Source organism: Neolamprologus multifasciatus, chromosome 1 (genome assembly GCF_963576455.1).
Source record: "Neolamprologus multifasciatus chromosome 1, fNeoMul1.2, whole genome shotgun sequence".
NCBI lineage: Eukaryota > Metazoa > Chordata > Actinopteri > Cichliformes > Cichlidae > Neolamprologus > Neolamprologus multifasciatus.
The window spans coordinates 35,609,071-35,626,516 of record NC_140439.1 but is presented as its reverse complement, the minus strand read 5'-3'; the positions used below and the strand labels follow the sequence as shown (position 1 = coordinate 35,626,516).

The 17,446-nt window shown below is 36.0% G+C and overlaps 1 protein-coding gene across 1 annotated transcript; it reads right to left on the bottom strand.

Moving 5' to 3' along the window:
* Nucleotides 1-95: 95 nt before the first annotated feature.
* Nucleotides 96-12,596, bottom strand: LOC146526171 (adhesion G-protein coupled receptor G1-like). Its single transcript, XM_085182533.1, has 12 exons — nt 10,398-12,596; nt 9,476-9,620; nt 8,872-8,991; nt 7,339-7,446; nt 7,152-7,197; nt 6,884-6,978; nt 4,312-4,427; nt 3,725-3,993; nt 2,054-2,150; nt 1,702-1,831; nt 1,117-1,273; nt 96-667 (listed from the first exon to the last, which is right to left on the bottom strand). The coding sequence occupies exons 1-12, from the start codon at nt 10,448-10,450 to the stop codon at nt 543-545; spliced, it is 1,461 nt and encodes a 486-aa protein (XP_085038659.1). The 5' UTR covers nt 10,451-12,596; the 3' UTR covers nt 96-542.
* Between the last annotated feature and the right edge of the window lie 4,850 nt (nt 12,597-17,446).

Below are 17,446 nucleotides of genomic sequence, written 5' to 3'. Positions count from 1 at the left end.
CAGTTGGAATAAATGTTCAATAGTTCAAAACATCAGGCAGCAATATGACTGCATTCATAAACACAGATTTTAGTGAAATGTGAATGTATGCAACTCACAATGTGTGCAAATAGAGGTTCAAATATACATGATTTTATTGAAAGGATTCATATATTTTATCTTATATATGTGATAAGAAGATATAGGAAAGATATTTCAAATATCACATGAAATAGGATATAAGTATACAGCAAAACACAACAGTGATGGTGTAATCTGCATGACAATATCAAAATTACTCAGGCTACTGAAACCAATGGCAGTTGGTTCACACACAAAATGAATGAAGATGCATCATATCAGCATTTATAACTTTCACTCCCAGAAGTGCCCTATTTTACACTGGATGTATAGTTTGTTATAATCACAAAGCATCAAACATAACATTTAAATAGTGCCTTTAAAAATTTCACAAATATCACATTCATTTAAATCATTTAAAAATCGGTCGCTGTAAACAACCTAAAGCAGAAATAATAATATCAGAAAAAAATTCCAACAACTCAGTTCTTGAGCTGTTCGTTTTTGTCAAGCTTTTTGTTGGGGGAAGTTGCTTCACTGCTTATCTTAGGGGCGGAGCTTTTACCCTTTCTCAGTGACTTCACAAACCACAGGAAGATGAAGAACCCTGCACAGCATACAGCGGAGAAACGGTGAAATAGGTTTAGGCTGTGTACAAGAAGTACAAATCATGCAAACGAAACCGATATTCAACTCTTTCAGACATTCCTGTTTCATACAGAGTATATAACAGTAATGTCAAAAATCTGCTCCAAGTATAAGGATGTATATTAATATTATGCATCACTCATTCAATCCCAACACTGTAACATTCCCAAACTGGCCTATATTAACTGTTTATGAGCATAAACAGGTTTCATAAACCTAAAATAAGACCCCAACATATGATTTTGTAAAAAATACCATATATAGCATAAACAGCAGCCAAATGGCTGTTGTTTAATGCATTGTTACCCTGGCGCTGCATATGCATGTAAAAAATGCCAGCTTCAGCACTCACAGTGACCGAAGTCGTTAAAGAAGTGAGATAAATGAATAGGAGCAAACTATACTGACCTTGCAGGGAGTTCAGAACACAGAAGAGGTAGAGGCCAACAGTGGTCAGGTAACCGAATGAGAAGAAAACCAGGCCCCAGGTAATCCCGAGCAGAACGCTGACACCCAGCAGGGCGCAAATTGCTTTCCTGGCCTGTTTATGGTGAAGCTGCCCAAACTAATTTGTCAAATACACAATGACATAAGACACAGCAGGTTATTGACAATCTGAAGCTAACAGAGGCCTTGAGTTGTGTATGAACAAAAGCTGTTCTTCAGTGTCTAACCAGTATGTCACTTGTTTTTTTATAGACAGTGTGTATAAAGTTTTAAGTACTGACTTTAAATATTAATCGAATGTAAACAGTTTATATAAAAGCCAATCTGGCTTTTATATAAACTGAGATTGATGTGAACAATCCATCAGTGTTTATTTCCTGTAAAAAGAGTCCTTTAAAAATGAATGAAAATAAAATGAGAAATATCTCATTGTTAATTATTGGTTCTGGCTTATCAAGGGATACAATGTTGTGGAAGGATTTGGAAATTATTGGAAATATCAATGGTTAATGTTCATTTAAAAAAGATTGCAAGAATAACTCATACCTCTTTGTTATACCCAACATTCAAAACACGCTTGACTGTCACCATAAACATGATCATGTTAAAGAGGAACACCATGGTGAACAGTCCAGTAGTAGTGACCGCCTTCACTATTTCATTAGATATATAGCATCTACAAAGAAAGGAAACAGACAGTGATAGTATAGTTATAGTTTATTTATTTATATAGCACATTAGCACATTTAATTACAACAGGAGCGTTGACCAAAGTGCTGTACGAGACAATTTAAAACATTGAAATATATATTGAATCTCTAATACACATCCAAAACAGTTAATAAGTCAACATTAATTATAATTCCTAATTTTTCACCCTTTAAAAGGTTTTCCTTACATTTTAGTGTCATCACGGTTTGACCTGTCTAGAAGGACATGGCCATAAAAGCGTCTGTCTATGATCACCACCACTGACACAATCACTGCAGGAACACCTGAAACACAAGAATCGATTAGTCACTCTGAAGTTTGCTGACTAATAACCAGTGATGCGAATAATGGCATCACAAGTAACGGCGTTACTAACGGCGCTACAGCTTTCAGCAGCTGTGCGCGCTCCGGCGGATGGCAATCACAATCACTTTTTGGCACAACACCTGGAGCTTACATATATTGTAATATATCTATATCATGGCTAAAGTACTTCTGGATGAATGCAAACTGCATTTCATTGCCCTGTACCTGTGCATGTGCAATGACAATAAAGTTGAATTCTATTCTATTCTATTCTATTCTATAAGGGGGTAAACCTTCGCATGAGTGCTGCTGTTTGACTAAGGAGGAATAAAGTAATCGTGGTAAGCCAATCATATGACCACTTCAAGATGACAAAGCAACAAGGTGATATATACCAGGTGTGTTGATAGGCCACGTAAAACCAGAGTCATGATAATCAATATATACGCGGCGTTTTTTCCTCAATAGTTTCGTCACGTTTACTGTCTAAGGACAGCGCTAGCAAGCACTCTCTGCTTATGACCAAAAAATAAAACAGAAAACAGCCCGTTCGTGTTTGTGGAAAAATGCACCATGTCGACCAATCAAAAATGATATGGCAACATGACACTTGGTTGTTTAGGAAGAGGGGGAAGTTTTAGGAGTGACCACGAGAAAGAGCGAGAGAGAAACAGCAGAAAAAGAGAGAGAGCGAGTTTTGAGATGTGAGAGATTTGTGACGTTTAGCGTGTTTGGAGTGTGTAGTTAATGTGTTGTCTTGTGTAGTTAGTGTGTTGTGTTGTAGATAGTTTTGTGTTGTGTGTCAGAACAATGAGGCGACTGCTGTCTCCAGGTAGAAACAGGAGTGATACACCTGCTGCTCTCAGACCTGCAGGTATCAGGCTGTTCTCCTTTATAGTGGACAGAAATGATTTTTTGGAGTGGCACAAATAATTTGCGGCATCTTATTGAAGAACAGCTGATTGTTATGTCAACAGTTTGAAATGTTTTGTTTTTTTTAAAAAGAGGGTAAAAGGTAAATTGCAGCAGATAACTCTGCTGTTGGCAAAACTTGTGCATAGGATTTTAAAATGGATAATTTATATTTGCATTTAAAGTTCTGAAATATGATTCATTAAACATGTTTGTGGTTGCTGCAGTAAAAAATATAACTTTCTACTCAGATTTTATGTTTTTTTTGTCTGGTTTTAGATCAATTGTGTTAATACAGTATGTCAAAATGAAAACATAACTGTAAATTCAGATGTGAGGTTGTGCTGAAAAGAATGATACTAGACAAAGCAAAGTAAATAGTTTTTAAAGGTCAAATGTAGAGGTAAAATCAAAAGTGGTTAAAAATGGCCAATTATACCCCAGAGGGTAAAACATTTTTTTAAAGTGACTTAATAGTTACTTTTCATGTAATTAATTACTTTTAGGATCTTGTAACTCAGTAACTGAGTCAGTTACATTTTTGAAGAAGTAACTAGTAACTATAATTAATTACTTTTTCAAAGTAACTTGCCCAACACTGCTAATAACCACCGCTTCCTGTTTGAAGGATTCCACTTACCCCATCCCACCACACTGAGTTTGAGAATGTATCTGCTGACTGTAATGTTGAAGATTTTGACTAAGAGAAGGTAGAGGTGGAACCCCTCCAAGGCCATCCAGGTGAAAGTGGCCAACAGGGAGTAGTGAAGGACAAGAGCCGTGTAGAAACAGAGCCAATTGGAGGTGTGTGCTGCCACTGCCTGACTGGGCAGGAAGTGCAGGTTGAGGAGGATCAAGGCGATGACGAGATTGATGTGGATGTTCATAGAAAGATCTTTTCTGAGCGTCCTGTTGGACAGAGAAGAAGGGATTTGTTGTAAATAACTTTCTATCGGTCATATCTTTATCTTTAAATTAAAATTTTACAAAAGAATGAAAAACGATGACCTTTGCAAAACACAGATGGTGGAGAAAAAATTGACAAAAAAGGGAAAAAAAATGGGAAGGAGCAAAAAAGAAACACATTGGTGCACAAATGTGCCAGAAAATACAAGTAAATATATAGTAAATAATAATAAATACAAGGTGGAATTTACTCATTTCAGATCCCGAAAAGGGAAAAAATAATTAGAGTCTGGAAAATACAACCAGAGAAGAATAAATTACCTGTTTGTGATGAAAAGTAAAACGGTGATGACCAGGGCAACAAGAGAAAAGCTACAGCCAATCATTGTAATGTATGATAGTATTTCCATGTCTTTGTTTGAAATAACAGCAGAAACCTGTAGAGAAATACATATTCATGTTATCTTGTCACATTATTAGCAGGACGGATATTTTAAGTTTTACTTATCCTGTATATACAAGATATACAAATCCTCAACTTCATGGTACATTTTGATGACATTTAACAGTTTTTAATTCACCAGATGTTTACCTTTACTATCTCTAACTTGTGCTGTTTCTATTTGTTATACATTAGTATTTTTTAATGTAGTTAATAGGTGCTGTTGTAACAATAGGCATTTAAAATTGAATACGTACTGGCACATTAAATCGATTTCACCTCTGCTAGTTTTAACACAACACTGCTAATTTTACGTTAATGTATCAGTAATAATAACCTCACAGTAAGTATACTATAAATAATTTAACTTTTAATTCTTTAAAATGAAACTTTTGGGGGTAAATACTTTGCATGGAACTTTACAATTACTCTTTTTTTTCTGTCTTTGTTTTTTTGTGCCATTTCTGCCATCTAGTGGTAGAAGTATGCTGTGGACGTTAGTTACAGTCTTTTGCTTAAGAAGAGAGGATTTGTGTACTGTATAATGGTGCATTTCTATTAGAGATGGCACGATACCACTTTTTCATGTGCGATACCAATACCAATATCATAAATTTGGATATCTGCCGATACCGATATGAATCCGATATAGTGTGTTTTTAATCAATAAAAAACAATTTTTTAATATCTTGCTGCATTTTGTATAAGTTCATACTCAAGTTAAAAAAAAAACACTAAAGCTATTCTGTTATACCTGTATGCAAAAAATGCACTGCACCCAAAATATTTCATAGTTCAGCAACACTGATCAATCTAATAAACTTAAACCTATTCCATCCTTCCTATTCTGGTATTTTAAAGAATAAGCAACCTAACTAATAGGGCTCTAAAACTCCCAGCAAATTTTTTTTTTTTTTTTTTTAAATTGATGGGACAAACAATCTGCGTTTTGACTAGAGACCGGCCCACTATTATAGGAAAAATCATAAAGCCTTTGAATGAAAGCAAACACTGTTGTGACAGTGATGTACACTGTTTTCATGGTATATATGTATCAATCTATCAATCATTTGTTGTAAGATTCAGATAATTATTTTTTAAAAGCGAGATATTTTAAATGAGAATAAGAAAGAAAAGTATTTCTTTGTGCCCCCTCTCCCTGTTAATGCCCTACCTGGCCCCCCTGGCAAAACTTTGCTAGACCCGCCCCTGCACAGTTACCAGCTGTCAGCTACAAAGGATGCTGGTGTTATTTGTCTCTCAGAAACAGTTCATAACTTCCCTTCAACTCATTCATGTCACCTATAAGGTAAACCTGTTTCTCCATCACCTGTTCAGCTCTGATGATTCAGTAAGGACGTCTCCTGGTTTCATCTTCATGTTTCCCTCTCACCACATATCCAAACCGATATCATGACCAGCAGCTTTTACAGCTGTGGCTCCAGCAAACATCAGCTGATACTAGAAATTAATATTAAATAAATTCTAACAAGAGCTGATCAAGCTTAAACGTGCTGCTGTTGTTTAACGCGACATCCGCTGGTTTCTTCTTTCGGGCGCAAAGTGGGCAATAAATAAACACGAGAGAAAAGCCAATCAGCTGATCATTGATCAGTTTCATGATTGAAGTAGAAACAGGAGGGAGGGAGAGAGAATGAGAGAAGAAGAGGCAGCTGTGCAGCAAAGACAGAATAAATTCAGCTTTGTGTCTTTTTCATGAAGTCCAGGACAAACTGTGCTCCTTTTCAGCTCAGTAACATCATAGCATGTTGCCCAGCTGTATAGAAACTCCTCGTCCTAGTACTGAGGACGAAAGAGTCAGCATAACGAAAATAAACTTGCCTTAAACTTGGTTTATATCTGACCCAGATAGACTGCAGGTCATACCTTCTTACCTGAAGTTCAGCTCACCTGACACTCAGACCGGCGGCCGCCTCGGCTCTCTCTTCCTCCTGCGTCCCCTTTCCCTCATCCACCTGCTGGCCTCCACCACTTGCTAATATTACTGAATCTGTGGAAGCTCCGCGATAGCCGCCACACGTAGTAACGAATAACGACCCTATCTAAATCCCAGTAACGACTAACGCGTTCCTGATTTTGGCATAATAACTAGTTACTGTGCTCGTTACAACAATAATAACGTAGTTACTGTAACACTTTACTTAATAACACGTTAGTCCCAACACTGTTTATAAAGAACACAGGGCTGAATTTAGCAATAGATCTCAAACATGACACTACACATACTACATCCAGAAATGGATCTGCCACCTTTAGAGCAAATTGGATGGAAAATTTTATAGAAACCCAAGATGCAGATGGCAAATGAAGAGATGGATTAACTTCTTTGTGCAATTTTATGACTGTATTTTGTTGAAGAAAGGTTCCTTAGTTCTCAAGATATGGCATGACATTTTGTATACTGAAACACAAACAAACAAACAATCCTACCATGAGCACACAGAAGTATGTGAGATGGTCACAGGAACAGGTGACATCATTCTGACCACGAGTCCATAGAGTAATGCATCCATCCTCACTAAAAGCTGATACATCAGAAATAGAGATCAGTTATACATAAGATGTTTTTATATCCAAGTCAGATCAGATCAGCTTTGTGATCTTAAGACAAACCACAAACAACAATGACTGAATTTTATTTAAAAAAAATATTAATGTTTTACATTATTCTTGGCAGATGTGATGCTTGGTTACTCACTGTTTGTTGAGAAGTCAAGGAACTGACACGAGGGTTCTTGGGTGACCTGTGACACAGAAATATTGCATGTTTAAATACTATATATGCCTACCTTTTTTTATTAACTTTTGCTAAACAAAAGATAAAATATATTTAATAATATAATATTGTAAAAGGCACATCTGCAGTAAATGACAACATTAAGTACATTTATTTCCTTGGTTAGGTTTATGGTGATGTTGACACGCTGCTGTAGTCCTGATATCCTCTTGCCCTGCACACTCAAGCCAACCAGTCTTCTGTCATAAACGTCAGTCTACAATAAAACACACATTCATCAGTTTGTTTTTTGAGAAAATATTTATTTAAGATTTTTTGTCTATTATGAAATAATTTTAATGTAATTTACATTTTATTAAAAGGTTGTAGTGATTTTTCCCTGGTGTACCAACTTTTCTACATAAAAATATACATAGAAGTGTCTTTAATATATACCGCATTTATATTTTGTGCATTATTGCTAAAGACCTTCAGCACATTTGCGTTTAAATATATAACTCATCCTCTTCCTGTTTGAAAGTTGAACAAATTGATTAACTCTTACTGATTAGAGCAGTTCCCATAGCTATCTTTTAATGTATTAAATTAAACTAATTTAATGTAAATAAATAAATGACTAACACTATTTCACTTAATGTTCCTGTGGCAAAACATTCTTTTATGTTTAAAATATGAAGACATTAAACCATAAAGAACAATGTTAAGTCCAAACTTATTACTCCTTCATGAGACACATCCAATCCATTTATTAAATCATGGAGGCAATAACGTACTGGACACAAAGTTATTTGTACATTGTTACATGTGTTGGAGTTTTCATGTACTGCATATATGAATTAATATTTGTAGCTTGGGAGAAATGCTATTATATGGTATAAAGGTATTTTGAATACACAGCAGGGTAAATAATCATTGCAGTTTTAAAGCTGTTTCTCCACATGAAGTTATCTGTGCGAGTTAACTCAAAATAAATTGCCATATTTTTGTCACTAGTTTGATGTGCAGAGGCACAACAGGTTCCAAATAAATCTTTATAAAATCTACGCATCTGTCTTCCTGACATGAACATAAAAACAATCACTTTACTGTTCTGCCAGCAACTCTATCTGATAATTATCATATATTTCCAAATGAAGCTGAGGCTGAGACACTTTTGGTTTATAAGCAGCTAAATTAAAACAATTGACATGTAAAGTGTGTAGAATTGATTTTATTACAATGCAGTGTTTTACTACAGAAAACTATGAGACCTTGGGGCCTTTATGTGGATGTTACTTTAGCTGTTTCCTAGAGGTCTGCACTAAGTAAAAAATCTATTATTTGTCTCCTGCTTTACTTCTGTAATGTCAAGGGTCAATTATGTATATACGCTTATATTTTTGTTTGTTTGTTTGTTTTTAAATAATGTGACTCAAGCTGAATGGTGGCAGGTTTGAGTGCTCAGATGAAGGTCTGTTATCAAGATAGTGAGACAAAGGTTTCTTAATAATAAATAATGTTAAATGACTGGAAGATAAAAATAAATATGGACCAAATGTTTGCCTATTTAAAAATATTTTTTTTAGTAATGTTACTTGGCTAAAACAAGCTAAATCAACAAACTATAGTAGTTTAATTTACAGTGTAAAATCTATGTCTGTATAAAATTCAGAATTTTGTATAACAGAGTTTAATTTCTGACCTGGTTTATTTCAGGCCACTTAATCATGCAGAACACAATCTTGTTTTTTGGTCCAGCTCTCAGTTCACTCGGCAGCTGAACTCTCACTCTGCTGCTTGGAAGAGGCTGGCCTGGTTGTACCTGCATATGCATCATCGTGCCAAAAACAGGAAGATGATGTGAATAACAGTAACATTATTCTCAACTTAGCATATATCTAAACGTGCATTATAAATTTCATGGAAATCCAAAACTGCTCTTCAGCCATTTTAGTCCAAATGATCTCAAATTGCTGGAACTTGAGGAAAGTCATTAAAGTTCACAGACTCCGAAATGCAAAGCAGCAGGAAAGTTTAATCTACAGTATAAAGAACATGTTCAGATATTTCATAGCAAAAGCAATATCAAACAAGCTGTTTTGTGGCTTAGGGACAATAAGGACAAAAGTAACTAAAAATACATGCACATTTGGACATCAATAGGATGTAAACAATCTCAACCATTCCCAGCAGTTTTCAAGACCAAAAAGTTAGACAAAACAGATATTGCCAGTTTTGCTGCTAAAAGATGTGAACAGCTTAAAATATCATTGTCACATTACACTATGAAATTATTTTTTAAACACCTGATTATCGCTGGCATAAATGTCGAGGCCTTTAAAGGTATCATTGGGTTTATACTGTAGGGCAACAACAGTGTTAGAAATAATTGATGAACTGGTCCCGTTTATTTCTTCTTCCTCTAGAAACTCTTGCAGCTTCTCAATGGTCCTTGTTGAAAAGGATAAGAAAAAAAAGAAAAGGATAAGAAAAAAAAATCAGAATGCCACATTCTGATTAAAAATCTTACATTAATTACACACCACAGACCAAAGGTGTCAAAGTCAAGGCCAGCGGGTCAAATCCCGGAAAATAGATTTAGAGTTTGGCAACATGGTGTATTTTACAAAGGTGCAGAAACTAAGTCAGGGAAAAGAGTTTGTGAGCAGAATGAGGAAATGCAGAGAAGGAGTTTCAAGTAAAGCTGCACTTATGAGTGCACACTGTGCTTTGGAAAGTAAACCAGAAAAAGAAAATAAATTTCAAGCTGCATCACAACCCATTTGCTGCCGACGACAGAACTGCATTTTTGCAGGTTCAAATGGAGCTGATACAGTGGCAACATAACGGGACACTAGTGACCTGTTTTTATTTTCATTTTTGGAGCACCTTCATATTTTAAATCTTTATACATTTGACAGGATGTATTTTTTAGTTATTTCAGTCATTTTCTAAGAAAGAATATTGTATCCTGTCCTGTTTTTGTTCATATTTATGTTAAAGAAAACTTTCAGTTTTAATATGTTCAGTAAATCCTGTTTGTCTGCGAACTAAAGTGTGCTTTGGGTTTTGGCCCCTTGTCTGATTGAGTTTGACACCCCTGCCATAAACCATCTGAAACACATTAACATCTCAACCCTTTTGATTTTGCTCCTATACACATATTTAATCTAACAGTTTTTCAAAATAGAAAACTCAAAAAAAGTTATTTAGAAGGAAAGTGTTTACTTGACAGCGCCATCACAGCTTCTGTTTTTAAAAATGTTGTCTAAAAGTTCCATACAGCATTTGCCATTCCCTGTAAAAAATAAATTAATAAATTAATTAATCATAAACACATTTTTATAACATTGAGTTAATTAAAAGTTCTACAGAATGTTTCACTTGACCTGAGGCATGGAAACATGAGCCTTAAATATTAATAGAAAAGCATCTTACTTCTGCACTTGGCCTTGCAGAAATCCTGACCTGGTGGACGTCGTTGATTTCTACAGACTGGTGGTGACCTACGACATGCAGAAGGTTGGTGTGACAGGAAAAACACCAGCCAAAAGAGAAGCCACCACTTCATGCTGTGAAGTGCAGAGAATTAATTTAAAACAGTATCTGTGCTTTACAAACAATAATAAGTTTAGGTTATGGAAGAAGTTCACCCTCCGTCAAAGCAAATACTGCCTGATGAGCTTAAGGTGTTATTAAGAAGCACTAAAACATAAGACTTTTGAATTTAAGAGACACATTTTTGTGAAATCTGTGGGTTCTAACAACTGTCTAAAGTCTACGAGGACACAGATAATTTTCTTCGGAAAAATACTTAACAGCACTGATGGAGAAACATCACCAACAATAATTATTATTATTATTATTATTATTATTATTATTATTATTATTATTATTATTATTATTATTATGTGACTGCTTGCTTTAGGGTTTGGCACACTGGATCATCTTCCTCCATCTCACCCAAACCATAGCATTCTCCTTTCTCACACCAACCCTCCGCATGTCCTCCTTTACTACATAGTTGTCCTCTGAGGTCTTCCTCTTTAACTTCTCCCTAGTTCTCACAATAATTAATAACTTCAGCTGCTTTTCTTTGTGCAGGATGTCAGCAGTTTCACAAGCTATCATGGTTGATGTCCATCCCCTATACACTGACACTGTTTATACTGTCTTTACAATTGACAGCAACCTGCAGTTTATCAAGCGTCACTGAGCAGTGCTTATCTTTAAATCTGACCTGTCTTCTCCCTCTCCTGTCCTGTCTGTCTTTCTACAACTTTCTGGATCTCTGAATGAATTGATCTCACACTCTTCTCTCTCTCCATGAAATACAGCAGCTTTACCTTTAGCTAGCAACACACTGTGTAACAGAATCTTCTTCTGTATCTCCATCTAGATTCTTAAGTACCACAACCAAAACACAACCAAGACACCTGAACTCCTTCCAGCCCATTTTAACTCCCGAGTATAAACGCTAGAGAGCAGTGGTGTAAAACACGTTTTACATTGATCTTAAGTGGGTGGGCAGGACCAGTGAAACTCTCCTTTCTGTCAGACCTACACCGCCCTGTGTAAAAGCGTTTGCCCCCTCCACGCTCTTGAGACGTGGATGGGAGATAAAGCAAACCTTATGACAATGACACATAATGATATTGCCTGATAATTCATTTTTATCAGGAGGTTCTAAAAACTCCCTGAAAAGCTTTCAGTTAATCCAAAATGCTGCAAATAGCGTATTGACAGGGACTAGAAAGAGAGATCATATTTCTCCTGTATTGGCTTCCTGTTAAATCAAGAATTAAATTTAAATTCTTGCTCCTCACATATAAGGCCACAAATAATCAGGCCCCATCTTATCTTAATGATCTTTTACTACCGTATCACCCTATTAGAGCACTTCGCTCTCACACTGCAGGCCTACTTGTTGTTCCTAGAGTATTTAAAAGTAGAATGGGAGGCAGAGCCTTCAGTTTTCAGACCCCTCTTCTGTTGAACCAGCTTCCAGTTTGGATTCGAAGACAGACACTATCTCTACGTTTAAGATTAGGTTTAAAACTTTCCTTTTTGATAATGAAAGTTGTCCAATATATATGTTTGTGTGGTAACCCAAGTATATTTTGTTAGACTACTGGGTTGGACTGAAAGGTGGAGTTGCAACTAACCAAATACCCTTTAAACATCATTTCAAGAGATTAAAAGAAGAGTTTTCTCTTGTTCCTCTTCTTTTTAGTGAAGGCCTCAGGTTGTAATTTCTGTCTTGTAATTGTTATCTGTTGTTGCATTAAGATTGTTTAGAGTTAACTCAAAAACGTGTGTGTTATCATCACATGCACTCATACTTGACTACTGAACCTAGAGTGAGGTGTACTTACTCAGGAGTGGGTTACATTTCGCCTGTCCATGATAATTCAAATAAAAAAATATTACCAAAATATACACTGGTCAAATCAAAATATGGGTAAAGTAGTAGAAAATTGACAAACTAACCTTTGTTAGATTAACTCTTGATAAAGTTTTCCCAAATATGGTAAATTCAATTCAATTCTATTTATACAGCGCCAAATCACAACAAAAGTCGCCTGACGGTGCTTTATATTGTACAGTATATCCTATAATAATAGATGCAGAGAAAAACCCAACAATCATATGACCCCCTATGAGCAAGCACTTTGGCGACAGTGGGAAGGAAAAACTCCCTTTTAACAGGAAGAAACCTCCGGCAGAACCAGGCTCAGGGAGGGGCGGGGCCATCTGCTGTGATTGGTTGGGGTGAGAGAAGGAAGACAGGATAAAAGACATGCTGTGGAAGAGAGACAGAGGTTAATAACAGATATGATTCAATGCAGAGAGGTCTATTAACACATAGTGAGTGAGAAAGGTGACTGGAAAGGAAAAACTCAATGCATCATGGGAATCCCCCGGCAGCTTACGTCTATTGCAGCATAACTAAGGGAGGATTCAGGGTCACCTGGTCCAGCCCTAACTATATGCTTTAGCAAAAAGGAAAGTTTGAAGTCTAATCTTTAAAGTAGAGATAGTGTCTGTCTCCTGAATCCAAACTGGAAGCTGGTTCCACAGAAGAGGGGCCTGAAAACTTTTTTATCTTAACTCTGGTTTTACGTGGCCGATCAACACAATTAAAAAATTGGTATAAAGTCCACACTTTTCCCGTCAGTTGTTCCATCTGTCCTGCTCACATCTCCAATGGTTGTCCACGTTGTCATTAACGTGGCTTCACTCCACATCAGCCACGCCGCTTTGCTCGCTAAAACACCGGTGTCGGCACATAAGGACGCTGCCATAGCCTGTCAACGACGTTTATTAGCTGCGTATATACAAATGTGAATCGCATCATTGGCTGGACTATGGGATAAGGTGGCATCATTCTAATCCCATACGGGAGCAGCCAGTCACTCACTGACTAACACTGCAAAACAGAATTGTTAAAGTATTAAATAATTAATTAATTTTAATTTCAATTCAGGTTAGATTTTTTTTTGTGCGCAACGCAGATTTTCTGTGCGCAGAGACCGTGCCAGCTGTGCGCAATTGCGCACGTGCGCAGCTTAGAGGGAACATTGCTTGTATGTGAGGAGCAGGATTTTGAATTCAATTCTGGATTTAACAGGAAGCCAATGAAGGGAAGCGAATACAGGAGAAATCTGCTCTCTCTTTCTAGTCCCCGTCAGTACTCTCACTGCAGCATTTTGGATTAACTGAAGGCTTTTCAGGAAGTTTTTAGGACATCCTGATAATAATGAAAAACAGTAGTCCAGCCTGGAAGTAATAAATGTGTGAACTAGTTTGGACTGGTTCTTGTATAGCGCTTTTTTACTCTCCCGGAGTATTCAAAGCGCTCTATACAACACGCCACATTCACCCCATACACACCCATTCACACAAGCACTGTTTTATGGTGAGTGCTTTCTAACTATCATTCATCTGCATTCATACTCCAATGGATGCATCGGAGAGCAAGTTGGGGTTAGTATCTTGCCCAAGAATATTTTTCATGCAAACAGGGGTAGCCAGGGATAGAACCACCAACCAACCAGCAGCTGACCTGCTCTACCTCCTGAGCTACAGCCACCCCAAAGATGTTTCCTGCCACTTTTTATTACAATGATTTGGATTTAAGGAGTCTCCTTCTTTATAATTTTGATTTGAATATCAAAGGTGAAATATTATGCTGGATAACCTGTTAGTCTATACAGCTTTGTCTTTTTATATTGCACGTCAGCCACCAGCAGAACTGTTGACTGAAAAAATGTAAAAGCAGAACTTCAGAACCTGAAGCACCGGTCAGGAGGGGAAGGATTGGATTTTATTTCCGCTTTGAGAATTAAACTTCTCATGTATTTCTTCCTTTACACAAGCTGACCCCAGAATATGACCTCAGCACCACCCAGTGACAACAGACAAATAATCTTATATACCCACTCTTTATGCTGAATAAACTTTTATTTTAATATTGTAGCGTAAACGCGTTGCTGATTTTGGCATAATAACTAGTTACCGTGCTCGTTACCACAATAATAATGTAGTTACTGTAACGCGTTACTTAATAACGCGTTAGTCCCTACACTGCCTACAGCGTAGGAAGGAGTGCTACAGGTCATTCTTACCAGCAGCTGTTGCTGGCATGAATGGTTGTTTATGTATATAGGACCACTTTGTGTCTTCCTTCTATATTTCATATTCCTCTTGCTATAAGAGCTGTGTAACACCCAAATTTCTCATTAGTAGGATAATAAAGGTTTTCTATTCTATTCTATTGTAACTGAATCTCTCAGGCCTGAATGTGAAAAAAAGGAAGAAAACAACAACAAAAAAACTGGACAGTCTGGGCAATGAGCTGCGAGAGCTTTTTCTGGTAGAGTCATGCTGACAGATTTCAAATTATTAACCCTTTAAGACCTACCATAGAACCAAGTCCGCCAGAGCTTATATTATATTTTTACATGCTGTAGAGCCATTTTTGGGAGCATTTCAAGTTGCTATACATCACTACAACCATTACAGCCTAAATTTCAATAATATGTATGCATTAAGTGCATAGTAATTACATCAATTGCAAAAAAGTGCAATAAACTACAAAATGTAAAATTGTTTTTGTTTTTTTTAACATATATTTCTAGTTAGAGAAATTTAAGAGGCTTATCCCTCAAAACTGTAAATACAAAAAAGTTGCACAAAATAGTTTCCCACCACAGAAAATTTATTTTAAGTGTCTTCATAGTTTTATTTTTGAAATACACCAATTTTTATATACTGCAGGAAAAACGAAAATAAATATTATAGTGTAAATTTGCAAAAAAGCAGCATATGCATCAAAATAAACTATTTTCAGCAGTGCAATATGAGTCCTAAGCATCCCAGAAACGACACAGAAAGTCAGAAAGTCAAACATAACTTTTAAAAACACCAGTATAAGCTCATGAGGCCCTGATGGTAAAAAAAAAAACTACATTTCCACAAAAATGATGTCACTTCCGGTTTCGTGCAGGTCATGGCGGACATGCCATAGTTTGTGCTGATGGACATAGGAAGTGTTACAAACAGCTGATGGATCGGCAAATCGTGTTTCTGGAATATTATGTTTTTGTTGCTGCAAGTGCTTTTTATGCAGTTTTTGCAAAGCTATATGTGGAAGGAAACTGTGACCGAGGACAAGCTGATGGCATAATGGATGGATGGATGTAAGTACAACTCTTCCGGTTTCATATGCAAAAAAAAATATTGCGCTAGCTGACGTGGTTGCAATGCTACCGGATTTAAAAACTAGTTATGCAAAACGGAGCGTGCTGCTCTGACCGGTTTTAAGTATGTAACTTCCTTACACTGACAGAAAAGGGAGTGTTACTGGTCTGACCCATCAAATGAGTTTGACGCCACTGATCTATACTTCCTGTTTCCACAAAAAGCGAGAAAATGGGTCACATTCAAAGGTGTGAGATGTTATAATATTTACATATTAAATTGTATTTATATTTGTATTTATATTTACATTATTTGCTGCTTTATATACACATTGCTATATGACCAATATGTTTAACAGCAGACACGAGTTATCAATGTTACTGTTATTAATTGGTAATCAAAAACAAAAACTAAATTGTAACAGAGTTCTAATTAATTTTATTGGAAACACATGAGGCCATATTAGTTCCAAAGAATAGAAAAGGCGGGATGTCCAAGACTGAACCCACCCAGGGCAAAGACCGTTAGGCCAATTATATTAATACTAATTCTACACCTTATACTACAACTGCTACACCACTAATAATGATAATATTAGCAATGGGATGCCTGATGTGAAGTAACATTTAAATAAAATCACTTCAAAAAAACTATCAAATCCACTTTTTATTAAATGTAATATTCTTAAATTTAAGGATTTGGCTGAACTCAGAACTGCACAATCAATGTACAAAGCAGGAAATAAATCTTTGCCTCACAATATTCAGAACTTGTTCCAAATAAGGCCAAATACTAATGAACCGAGAGGAATCTTTATGTTCAGCAAGCCAGTAGTAAGGACAAATGTAAAATATCACAGAGTTAGTGTGTGGAACACCTGTACAGATGAAGTTAATGATCATCAATACAAACATTTGCACGAATATTTAAAAACAATAAATTGCAAGAATATAAGAAATTTTCCTCTCAGGGACTGAGCTGTCTCATTGTATTCTATTGAAGACTTGTCCTCATTTTGATGTATCGACTATATTATGTCGAATTCTGAATACTGACTTGTAAATAATGGAATTTGAAATAAGGGGGCAGAAACAGAAAAAGTGTATACTTCATCCTACTCTTTTTTGAGGATAAACATTTCGTAGACAGTTTTCTCTTCTTATTTGAGTTATATTTACATGTTCAAAATATATTATTCTAATTATCTTACATTAATATAAAATAAAATAAATAACACAACATTTACGCACAAGGAATAGTTTGTTTAAAAAAGTACACATGGCTTAAACACCTCCAAAAACCACAGAGATAGGCATTCACAAAATTTAAATCTTTACACATTAGAATAATAATTTTTTATTCAGAGTTTTAAAAATCTACAATATTATAGCTGTAATTTTAGCATTTATTCAGAGAAACGAAGTAAATCGCTAACATAAATACAGCCAAACAGCCTACCTTTGCATGTTGCTCAGTCCCTGTTAAAATGATTTTATGCGAAAAGATTTCGGAGCCCACCTGATGTGACAGCAGGAAAAAGGCAAATGAGTAACGCTGAAGAGGTTTAGAGGAAG